Here is a 12,920-nt window from a genome sequence, read left to right on the forward strand (position 1 = left end):
TAGAGCCAAGTGTCCTGCCATCCCACCCCATGTTGCTGGTGCAGCTTCCCTGCTGCTGAAATACTTCAGGCAACCCCTTTCATCTTTTGTATTCTGTCTGCTTCTCTTTCTCTCTATGCATAGCTTTACTGAGAAATAATTCACATACCATACGGTTCACCCACTGAATGATTTTTTAGCATATTCAGAGTTGTGCAACCATCATCACAATCAATTTTAGCACAGTTTCATCACCCCCAAAAGAAACCCCATATCCCTTAACTACCACCCCCTATGCTCCCCCTCTTCCTCCCACCATCCTCCACCCAAGCCCTAGGCAACCATTAATCTACTTTCCATCTCCATTAGATTTGTCTGTTTCAGATTTGTCTAATTCATATAAATGGAATCACACAATCAATAGGTGGTCTTTTGTGACTGGCTTGTTTCCCTTAGTACATTTTCAAGGTTCATTCATGTTGTAGCATGTATCAGCACTTCATTTTGTGGCTGAATAATATTCCATGTATGGATAGATCACATTCTGTTTACCCATTCATCAGCTGATAAGACATTGAGATTGTTTTCACCTTTTGGCGATTATGAATAATGTTGCTATGAACATTCATGTAACGTTTTTGTGTGGATATACATTTTCATTTCTCTTGGGTATATACCTAAGGGTGGAAGGGCTAGGTCAAATGGTGACTCTATATTTAACTTTCAAACTGTTTCGAAGTGGTCTCACCATTTTACATTCCCGCCAGTAGTATGTGAGGGTTCTAATTTTTCCATATCCTCACCAACAGTTGTTATTTTCTGGTGTTTGGTTTTTGTGAGCCATCCTAGTGAGTGTGAAGCGATATCTCATAGTGGTTTTGATTTGCATTTCCCTGATGACTAATGACAGTTGAGCATACTGTTATGTGTGCTATAGTTTAAATATGGTTTGCCTGTCCCCACCAAATCTCATGCTGAAATTTAATTCCCGGTGTGGATGTGTTGGGAGGTGGGCTAGTGGGAGGTGTCTGGATCATGAGGGCGGGTCTCTCATGAATACATTGATGCCTGCCCTTAGGGGTGAGTGAGTTGAGCTCTGTGAGCTCCTGAGAGCTGGTTGTTAGAAAGAGCCTCCCACTTCTCTTCCCCTCTCCCACCAGGAGGCTCCCCTTCGCCTCTACCATGAGGCAGCCTGAAGCTCTCACCAGATGCAAAAGTCCGATTTCAAACTTTCCAGCCATCAGACTCGTGACCCAAATAAACTTTCTTTCTTTATAAATGACCAAGCCTCAGGTATGCCTTTATTGCAACACTAAATGGACTAAGACAGTGTGCTCACTGGCCATTTGACCATCTTCTTTAGAGAAACATCTATTCAAGTCCTTTGCCCATTTTTAAAGTAGGCTGTCTTTTTATTATGGAGTTGTAAGAGCCCTTTTTATATTCTAGATACAAGTCCCTTTTTAGGCATATGATTTGCAAATAATCTCTTTCTTTCTGTGGATTGTCTTTTCACTTTCTTGATAGTGTCCTTTGGAGTACAAAAGTTTTTCATTTTGATGTCGCCCAATTTATCTCTTTTTTTATTTTGTTGCTTGTGCTTTTGAGCATTCTTTTTAAATAAAGAAAATAAAGTTCCATTTACTTCCCTTCTCTTTCCCCACATGTACCAACTATAATGAATGTCCCTTTTGTCTTTTTTTATAATGGTTTGGTCACACATCATGATTTAATACTGTAAACCACTTCAAGTATTCTTTAAAAGAGTTAAAATTCTTTAAAAGAGTTGACCCTCACATAGCACGGGCAAAGAAACAGGATTAGAGTTTGAATTCTCATCACTTACCTGCAGCAGGTGACTATCAGTGCAATGCCCAGGATAAGCAGAAGCCCTCCTCCTGCTGCTGCAATCACCACGGTGATAAGCTGATAGGCTAAACGTTTGAAACAAGCAAAAGATGTGGATTGTAAAAGGCAGTGAAGGAATAAGTGAACACTAGAGAATGGTCTCCCCTCCACTCTATAGCCACTAACCACCCTGTCTCCCTGGGGCCTCACTTCCCACTTCCTGGTCTCTGGCAAGGATCCTCATGGCTACTTCACATTCTCTCCCCCTTTTCAGCCCCTCCTAGAGTGGTGGCTCCTAAATTCCACCTTCAAGTCAGCTACTGATGACATTTTCACCAATCCATGGTTAAAAACAGAACAATAAAGATGAACAATGAGTTTTTCAAAAACTTAATTTGTTCCTTTTTAGTTAGCTGTTCTATAGTCTAAGATTTTTGTCTTTCCTACTTTTTTCTCTCACTTAAGATGGGTGCCTTTTTCATGTATAAATTATGCATCAGTAATAATTTGATTTTTAAAACTTGATTTTTAAAAAAGCAATGGAAAAAACACAGAACCTTTTCTTGGCCACGTCCCACCTTTTGGTGTTGACTGTGGTTTACTTTTTTGAATTGATGGAGACAGTAGATATAAAAATTCTTGATTCAGTTTTACGTCCTTACTTGATAAAATAAAAAGGAGGTAATCCTAGTTAGACTCCCTGGTTCTATAGGAAACATACTTGTCAGTTAAGTCCAGAGCCCAGAAATCACTGCATGAACCATGCTAGGGACTAAGTTTCTTCATAAACATACATTGAATTCAGTTAACAGAAATTAACCATGATATAATCAGGTATACATTATACGTAATAAGTAATATTAAAAGTTTTAATTAATCGGTTTCATACCTGTGTATTCTGGCAAAATCATATTTCAGTACATTCTATTAAAAATTCAGATTTTTTTGTTGTTGTGGATATATAATTAAAACTGTGTTCTTATAATATTCAGTATGCAAGGCCAATAAGCAGGTTTTGTCTAGTAGATTAAGACTGGACACATGCTTTCTAGGCCTTCAGCTAAACTCCAAGGATAAGGTACAGAGTTGATACTCTCACCCCCTTCTCACTCAACTTCGGGACCATCAGGTGTTTACTAGGAGTGAAGATGGGTAGCCGGCAGACTGGGGCAGACTGGGAGCAGACTGGGGCAGACTGGGGCAGACTGGGAGCAGACTGGGGCAGACTGGGGCAGACTGGGGCAGACTGGGAGCAGACTGGGGCAGACTGGGGCAGACTGGGAGCAGACTGGGGCAGCCTGGGGCAGACTGGGGCAGACCGGGCAGACTGGAGCAGACCGGGCAGACTAGGAGCAGACTGGGAGCAGACTGTGGCAGACTGAGGCAGACTGGGAGCAGACACAATCTAGGCTATCCTTTTATTTCAATAACTACCACAGAAACCTGATGCTGTGAAAACCACCAGTATTAAGATATACAGGAAACAAACTCAAGCCATGGAACAAACTTATTCTCTGCCTCACCTCATGACACATGCATTTGGAAGTTTCATTTAACAAAAGTGATGACAAAAGACAGATCTCTGGAACTTATACACTTTTCTTCATTGTCAGTGACCTGAACTACCATCATCTCTCATCAGGACAACCACAACTGCCCCCAACTCATCTCCCTGTGCCCAATCTTGTCCGCTTATTATAGAAAAAATATCTGATCTTGCCATTTCCCTGTTTAAAAAGGCTGCAATGGGTCCCTTTGTTCCTAGATGAAGACCAAAGTCTGCTTATTTCTCCACACCAAGTTAAACTTTCCCACTTCCAGCAAAACAAGCACGCATCTGTTATAGAAGTGACCCCGGCTGCAGGTGGATAAGGCTCCTTTTTGTTTGTGTGTGTATATGTGTGTGTATGTGTGTGTGTGTGTGTGTGTGTTTTGAGACATAGTCAGTGCTCTGTCACCTGGAGCTAGAGTGCCATGGTGTCAGCCTAGCTCACAGTAACCTTAAACTCCTGAGCTAAAGGGATCCTCCTGCCTCAGCCTCCTGAGTAGCAGGGACTACAGACATGTGCTACCATGTCCGGCTATTTTTTTCTATTTTTAGTCATCTGGCTAATTTTTCTTTTTTTAGTAGAGACAGGGTCTTGCTCTTGCTCAGGTTGGTCTTGAACTCCTGAGCTCAAGCAGTTCTCCCACCTCAGCCTCCCAGAGTGCTAGGATTACAGGTGTGAGCCACCGCGCCCAGCTCAGGCTCCTCTTTGGAACAGGCAGTTTTTTCTAAAAAGAGACACAGACAGTGTAGACCAGTGCTGCTAACTGTGGGCAAGGAGCAGTTTTTGTTTGCTTGGGCTTTTAGATATCCTCTTAAAATAAAGAAGATAAAGTCCCACTTGTTCCCCTCATCTTTCCCCACAGGAACAAACTATCATGAATTTTGCTTTCTCCTTTCGAAAAGGAGTTGACTGTGGACTGATACATTTATAAAATACTATTTTTTTAAAGGTTTCCAAGCTTGGATGTCACCGTCATGTCAAATAAATATAAACATTTCTAAGTGCTTACTCTCAGTTCCTGTGCAACCTTGTCCCAACAGCTCACTCTGAGTAGCGCTGGTGTGGGCTGGTGCTGTGCAAACTCTCGTGTGCGTCTCAGGCACCTGGAAGCCTTTTTGAAACACAGATTCCTGGTCCCCAATCTAAGAGATTTGGGTCAGTGGGTTTGGGCAGGGGCTCAGAAGTTGCCTTTCTAGCAGGCTTCCAGGGGACAGGGACGCTGCCAGCCTGCGCTCTAGACTGTGCGTAGCACTGGTGGAGGTTACACAAGAGAGAAAAAACACTGGCCAGAAACCAGGAGACCACCCAGCACACAAGCAGAAAGAGGATGGGAGGGAATCCACCAAAACGTTCACTGAAGTTAGTGCTGCCTTGGGTAATGGCTTACTAACTTTTACTTTCTCCTTTGTGCTTTTCTGTACACCCCAAATTTTATTTATGTTTTTACATATGCACATGCATACACACTCCTCCTCTAGAAATCGTGTGTGTATACATATTTTTAAAAGAGTTTATTTGATGTTATTTGGCAGCCACGTCACTGGAAACTTATATAAGCTTATGGACAACATCACCCACAGAGCTCTTTAAAATCATTCAACAACTGACCTTTTGAACTTAAGTACTGACTTAGATTTATTATGATGTAGAAGTACATGGGGTTTGAATCAATACCCACCATAATGTTTATTAGCTTCATAGGTGCTTTGAATATCTATTAGGGTGAGACAGAAGGCACTGTCACCTTAGGCTTATCTGTCCTATCCTTTCTGGTTTGAAAAGATTTTCCAGAATGAAGAACTCAGAATTCTTAGTCCTACTTTCTCTTTGATATTTGTTGACATTTCCATCTTTCTCAAGTAGTGGCTCTATGTTTCCCTTATTCTTCATAGCTTGACACTGTTGTCACCACTGTTAGCATTGTTCATCAAACCAACAACCCATTTCTGGGCCTTAGCCTTTCTTATGAGCTAATCTGTCTTTGCTGATATTCTTTTTTTTTTTTTTTTTTGAGACAGAGTCTCACTTTGTTGCCCAGGCTAGAGTGAGTGCTGTGGCGTCAGCCTGGCTCACAGCAACCTCAATCTCCAGGGCTCAGTGATCCTACTGCCTCAGCCTTCAGAGTAGCTGGGACTACAGGCATGCGCCACTATGCCCGGCTAATTTTTTGTATATATATATTTTTAGTTGGTCAATTAATTTATTTCTATTTTTGGTAGAGACGGGGTCTCGCTCAGGCTGGTTTCGAACTCCTGACCTTGAGCAATCCGCCCGCCTCGGCCTCCCAAAGTGCTAGGATTACAGGCGTGAGCCACCACGCCCGGCCTGCTGATATTCTTATTTGGATGAAATCTACTGGACTATCTGCTCAGCCAGCCCCATTCTGGGAACGGTGCATCCCTTATCACCTGCAGTTGGGGGAGGTCATGCTTGTACATATATGTAACACCATCCCCTGACCACGGCTGATTAGTCCAGGAATAAACACATAATCCAAACTGGATCAATTAGTTCCTTCCCAGGAATCTCCAACTGGGAAAGAGAGAGCCTTCTCTTTCAAAATGGCTGGACTTAGGACACACCCTCAACAGCTGCGTGGTGATCCTGTTTTCCATTGTGTGGTCTGGGCAGGAAAGAAAGGCTGTGTACAGACACACAGCAAAGGGCAGAGATGAGATATGAAGGCGGAGTCATGTTTACAAGGGCTTTGAAAAGAAGCTGCCCCCTCCAGTTGCTGAAGTTCCCTACAACTCCCTGAGTCCTGCCATTCCTGACGCTGGAATTCCACGACACACCCAGGATCCTTCCAGTAAACTCTCTTTGTTGCTTAAGCCAGTGAGGCTTCTTTACTTAGCAACCATTACACCTCCCACTACAACCCTGGGCTACATTATAGACCTTTCTAGGTAGCCACATTCCTTTTATTCTAAAATTCATTCAGGCCAGTAATCCTAGCACTCTGGGAGGCCGAGGCAGGAGGATCGCTTGAGGTCAGGAGTTCGAGACCAGCCTGAGCAAGAGTGAGACCCCATCTCTACTAAAAGTAGAAAAAAATTAGCTGGGCATGGTGACATGCACCCGTAGTCCCAGCTACTTGGGAGGCTGAAGCAGTAGGATCTCTTAAGCCCAGGAGTTTGAGGTTGCAGTGAGCTAGGCTGACGCCACAGCACTCCGGGTGGGGCAATAGAGAGAAACTGTTTCCAAAAAAAAATTATTTAGTTCTCTCCGTTTTTTCCCTCACTGAGCTCATTAGTAATGTGTGATTAGAATTTTGCCTTTTAAATATTTCCATCCCCCTTCCATCTCTGTTCATAGCATTCTTTTTTTTCATCTGTACCTTCTGAAACTTGCCTTTCTCAAGTCTATAGGTTGTATGGGGACATACCCAGTGCCCACTGTCTCCACTATGACAATTTCCCACACAACTCTGTCACTTTCTCTTGGGGTTCCGTCCCCTCCATCTAACCAAACAGCTTTCCTAGTAGGAGGATCAGACACAGGGCAGCGGTCCCTTCTCCCCTGTCCCTGCTTCCCTTCTGTTCTGACACAAGGGGAGGCCAGTCAAGACTGAGTAAAACGACCACTTTTAGCTGAATGAGATTTGCAGCTGACTTTTGGATAATTACTTCTCTCTCTTTCCTCCTAAGCAGTTTAGTGCCATCCTCCCGGATGTTTGTCCTGAGTGACGGCTGCCAACTCACAGCATTGCCACTGGTCTGAATCTTTTTATAGTTCAGTGGGACAACAGGGCAAACACAATTAAAAGATGCTTTATACACCTGCTGCCAGGCAGTGGGCTGGGCTGGAAGACAGTGTGGAATGGTGTTTAAGTGGAATGTTCTGGTTTCATCAGAAGAAGACTGTAAATGAGGAAGACAGGCTCTAAATCCTTGCTGGCCATGCTGGGAGGCTGGTGGGGAAGCAGTATGAAGGGACGTAGAACCTTTGGATAGAAAGCATGACCTACAGAAAGGACGTGCAGTGAATGTGAAAGAGGGATGGATAACAATGTCTACAGCCAGGAAAAAGTACTCTGGGAAAATTATGTGAGTTCTAGAATCACAAAGTGACAGTAGTCATAAAACAGAAAAATGACTTAGATGATGAGAATATTAAAAAACAAGATTTTAAAAGGTAATAAGAGGGGAATGGTTGAGCAATTATGTCCATAGAGTAGAATTCCACAGAATGATCAAAAGTGACTTAAAAATTATGCAAATGAAAACATTTCACAGTTTACTAGGCTTAAAAGCAGGTTGCAAAACAGTATATTCAGTGAGATCCAATTTCTCTTAAAAAGATACACACATACATAGCTTTAGAAAAATATATAATACCAATGCTTCTCACACTTTAACATGCATATAAATCTGCACATTAGCAAATTTATGGGTGAGTCTGGTTAAAATTTAGATTCTAATTCTGTAGGTCTGGGGTGAGGAGGCCTGAAATCACATATTTCCAACAAGCTGAGAGATGGTCCTGATACTGCGGGGCCCACGGACACACTCACTAGGAGGGAAACATGACTTTTAATGGCTGATGAGATTGTTTACTTCTATTCTTCTCTTCACATATAGCTATTTTTAAATTAATTTTGTTTAAAATAAGGAAAATTAATGGGCATGTATTATTTTGTTGTAAAACAAAATTAATTTATTTTAAAAAGAGAAAACAAGTGAAGCAAACCAAAGTGTCACGAAAGATATTATAAGACTGTGAGGAGGAACCGACATAAAATTCAGGCAACAGAGGAAAAGTGCAAGCCTAAGAAAAGGAGGGGAGGGACAAGCTGAGGAGATGGACTTGTCTGACAACAGATTTGTAAAAGAGTTCTGGGGCCTTGTGGTAAATGGTTTAAGACAGAATTGTTGGTATCTGGGGTATAAACAGAGAAATATTTTGCATGGGAAGAAAATAAAAGGCGAACAGGGATAAGACAGGTGCGGACCTGAGCTGCCAGGGCTGGGGCACTTCCTCGGGGACCAGACTTGAGAGAAGGGCTTGTCTCACCCTTTCTAGGGATTATTCTCCCTGAGGAGGGAGGACTAAAATCTGTGCACAAGCAGAAAGTTAGTAGGAACTTTTAGAAAGGCAGGATGCAAGTTATGCTGAATCCAGAATGTCCTGGAGTTGGATGACTACAAGGAATGTAGGAGTGAGAAAACCGCAAGCCCATGCGCTCGGCTGGACAAACCTGGCCTCTCCGCCTCCCTGGACTTGGGCAGAGTGTGTGCCCCAAGAAGCCTGTGTAGAGAAGAAGCATTTTTGCCTATGAAACATCTGCGTCACAGCCTGTGACAGCATCACAGGAAGGCACCTACTTTCATTGGCGGCAATGGCAGAAGTAACAGTGTGGGTGGTCAGAGACCCGCCATTTGCACAAAGCGTGGCATGATGAGTCACAGGCCCCCAAGGCGCTATCACATAGATGGGGTTGAGATTAAGGCATTCCCACCTCCTTAACCAACACCCAGGGCTGGGCCCAGACCTCAGAGAAAGGCAGGTGGCAAGTGCTAAATATTATCAGCCACTGCTAATTGCTTTGCAACACTAAAACTAATACAGCTATCAAAATCATAAAATGACATACATTCACATACCATCACAGAATCAACAGAAGTTTAACCAGAAGCTGCCATTTACAAAAGGTAGCCAGGAGCTAACCAGGCAGACAGGTGTCTGCCCTCTGCTGGACACAATGACAGTGACTTGGACACACAGAGGAAAAGGAAGGCTCAGGGATCAGAGAGAAAGCTTGGCTATTTCCAGGATTCCACAAACATAATGGGAAGGACTTTTTCCCCAACATGAGAACCTACAGAATAGTCAATGGATGTAAGAGCATAGCATCTCCAGACATAGTAGTGTTTAATGCTCTCTGGAGAAGGAATCACAATGTCACTTAGAATAACGCACTGTAGCTCGTGCCCCTTTCCTTCAACACCCCCGTCCTTTATTTTTTTATTTTTTGAGACAGAGTCTTATTCTGTAGCTCTGGGTAGAATGCAGTTGCATCATCACAGCTCACTGCGACGTCAAACTTCTGGGCTCAGGCAATCCTCCTGCCTCAGACTCCCATGTAGCTGGGACTACAGGTGCATGCCACCACGCCCGGCTAATTTTTTTCTATTTTTAGCAGAGACGGGGTCTCACTCTTGCTCAGGCTGGTCTTGAACTCCTGAGTTCAAGCAATCCTCCCGCCTCAGCCTCTCAGAGTGCTAGGATTACAGGCGTGAGCCACCGCGCCCAGCCTCTTTCAATCCTTTATAGACTCATTTTGCTTCTGTGGAACATTCTTCCGTTCATTGAGAAATATGAAGCACTTTTTAATAAAACTTATTTAGAGAGCCATTTGGCTAAAGCAGGTTTAAAGTACTACTGGCTCATTCTGTGAGAGGCCCCAGGAGGACCGAGCAGACAGAACAGATCACAACCCCAGGGCACACACAGAGAACAGGGCTGGCCGTGTCTCCACACTCCCCACCTGTCCCGCTCGCTCTCTCTGCCATGCGATAGGACTGCATTCGGGTAAGTTTCCTGTACGTATAATACAGCTCTGCTGTACTTTGAGCCTCCCTCCCTCCCTCACATTATTCTTAATCCATGCTCCAAGAAATTATCTAAGCCTCTCTGTCTTCAATACTTAGAATACTTTAGGATAAGGTTCTCAGGCTTGTGATGCAACCACTACTGTTAGCCCTAAAATCGTCCCTTCTGAAAGACTACCATACAGTCCTAGTAGCCAGCATTTTGGGAACTAGTCTCGAATATCTCAAATTTTTGTCTGATTATTCCGCCTCCTTTTCTACATTGAAAAGTTCCAGGTTTTTTTCAGTCTATTTTTGTGCGCAGGCTACTCTATTCTCAGACTAGTTTAAGAACTCTCTATGGCTCGGTTCTGGTTTTTTTTTTTTTTTTTTTTTTTGAGACAGAGTCTCGCTTTGTTGCCCAGGCTAGAGTGAGTGCCGTGGCGTCAGCCTAGCTCACAGCAACCTCAATCTCCTGGGCTCGAGTGATCCTTCTGCCTCAGCCTCCCGGGTAGCTTGGACTACAGGCATGCGCCACCATGCCCGGCTAATTTTTTATATATATATCAGTTGGCCAATTAATTTCTTTCTATTTATAGTAGAGACGGGGTCTCGCTCTTGCTCAGGCTGGTTTTGAACTCCTGACCTTGAGCAATCCGCCCGCCTCGGCCTCCCAAGAGCTAGGATTACAGGCGTGAGCCACAGCGCCCGGCCATCGGTTCTGGTTTTGAGTGAAGAACGAGATTCACACTAGAAAGTGAACACGCTCAATTCTACATGCCAGGCAGCCCCTTTAAAGCACAGCTATCCTCCTGAACACGAAAGCATGAAGACACTGAACCCAGCTGAGAAACTGGCTTGTCTAAATAGTGCTTTTTAGAAAATGACGTGTACTGCTATCCAGACTATTTTACATAAGCCAAATCTCCAAAACACCCAAACCTACCCTTTTAAGCATTTAATTTCTAAGGTGTCAATATAAGAAAATATCAGTGCAAGCCATCTTAAATGAGTCACAACTGCTTTTCTCAACTGAATTAGGTGTGAAACACACCACACAGACCCTCCAACACTCGCACTGGAGCAGATGACTCTCGAGTCTGTCTCTGGCCTTGGCCGTGGCTGGACTGGACTGGAAGTCTCTGAGCTGTCCCCACATTCCTCTCTGTCTGGTCTACCCTCCTCACTGCAGCCCGAACTGCTTTCCTTGATCAAACTGCATTCCTGCTCTAAGACTCCCACTAGCTCCCCAACAGTTACTGATGAGAGTCTAAACTCCTCAGCCTGGTGATCCAAACCCTAACAGTTCAGTCCCCACATAATCTGCCAGTCCTAGCCCTCCACTCTCCACCTCCTCTCCTTCTATACTCCAGCCACACCCACTTACAAACTGTCCCCAGAGCACCATGGGCCATGGCTGCCTCAGGACCTTTGTTTAGGTTGCTCCTTCTGCCTGGGATGTCCTTCTGCTCCCATACCTGCCAGTCAGAGTCCTCCCAAACCTCCCTCCAATTCTATCCCCTCCAAGAAGCAATGCCGGTTGACTTGCCACTCTCTGTGGGGCAGGTCCCTGCCTCACCCCTCCTGCATGATTTATCACAGTAATGCTCCACACATAGCAGGGCTCCTTAGGAATGTACATCTCCCCTCCTAGACGTTGAGCCCCTGGAGAGCCCCAATCAAGTCCTTGTCTTTGTTTTCCCCATGCCATCCTGCACAGGACCCAAGGAGACAGTAGGTGTGAACTGAGGGGACTGACACCCATGCACTGACACAGGCCAGCCCCTGCCCAGAACAACGCTCCACTTTTGCACACTTACGGTTTCCACAGTTGAGACCACCAAGGCCGAATGGGCAACTGCAAATCAAGAAAGAAAGAAAAAATATCTCAAAAGAAATAACTGAGGCAATTTACCCAAGTAATTCCTAAGTAAGCTTTGTAAGGAATTCATCAGAATAAATGAACATGGAGCCTACCTCATACAGGTTTCATTTTCAAGCCTATATCCATCTTCACACGCTGAAAGAAAGAAAGAAAACCCATGAATGTGTCTATTTACTTCCCATGGCCCAAATTCACAATTCATTAAGTGTCAGCCATCCTAAAAGTCCATAAGAATATTCTAGAACCAGAAGACTACAAATAGCTTTAGAATTATCTATAACCTGACCTACATACTGTTGCCAGCTCAACTCTTCACCTTATCAACAGACTTTTCTTAACCTCTTTGTAGTTCTCAATTTCCCATCTATAAAAAGAGGACAATAATATTACTATCTTCTAGTTTCTTGGAGGGTATTAAGTAAAATAAGACACGCAAAATGGCTGAGCATAAGCCTGGTACATGGCAACCACTAAATAAATGTTTGTAGCTGTGATTACTATCCAACAAATGCAATTCTTTTTGGAAGTTCTCTGTAGATGAAGACTGTCACCTGGGGAACATTGGTCCATACACACACAGACAAATGCTTCACCTTCTTTGACATAAATCAAGGGTTTAACCTGACCTTGGCCCTCTTCTATGAGGAGGTGGGAGCTGTGGGTGACACCCTCTGGGGCACGGTACCCAGGTTTTCGTGGGAGAATGCTCACCCTGTAGTCTGTGTGTGTGTTGGGGGGAATTCTGGACGTATCTAGATATGTGTTAATGGGCACTTTGCCCAAGAACATAACTCTGAGCCCTCTGGCGGTGCTGCTCACAGAACACCACTTCACTGAAGCAGCTGCAGCCCAGCCATTCCCCTGGATCAGCAGCTCCAAAATTTATGTGATCACAGAACATTTTCAACACTGCAATAAGAGGACAGAGGACCATGAGCTATAATGCATGCTTGGATGAAAGCAGATAATGGAAAACGGCCTTGTAGACAAATTCCTTGCTGCAAGGCATGATAATTTGATTCAGGATTAATGTACAATATACATTGCATAGAAGATCACAGATGAGAAAAGGTACAGAGCGTGGAGCCACCATCCCTGAACAGATGGCAGACACACCAGTGGCCAGTC

General features: G+C 44.0%; 1 protein-coding gene across 1 annotated transcript in view; it reads right to left on the minus strand.

Moving 5' to 3' along the window:
* The window catches only part of HEG1 (heart development protein with EGF like domains 1), a 76,617-nt gene that overhangs the window by 6,344 nt on the left and 57,353 nt on the right, over positions 1-12,920 (minus strand). Inside the window, exons 14-16 of the mRNA XM_012780436.3 lie at positions 11,885-11,927; positions 11,728-11,765; positions 1,826-1,913 (exon numbers count right to left, since the gene is read on the minus strand). Of these exons, the coding sequence (XP_012635890.3) occupies positions 1,826-1,913; positions 11,728-11,765; positions 11,885-11,927 (169 nt within the window). The remainder of the gene's footprint in view (positions 1-1,825; positions 1,914-11,727; positions 11,766-11,884; positions 11,928-12,920) is intronic.

The sequence above is a fragment of the Microcebus murinus genome, chromosome 1 (assembly GCF_040939455.1).
Source record: "Microcebus murinus isolate Inina chromosome 1, M.murinus_Inina_mat1.0, whole genome shotgun sequence".
NCBI lineage: Eukaryota > Metazoa > Chordata > Mammalia > Primates > Cheirogaleidae > Microcebus > Microcebus murinus.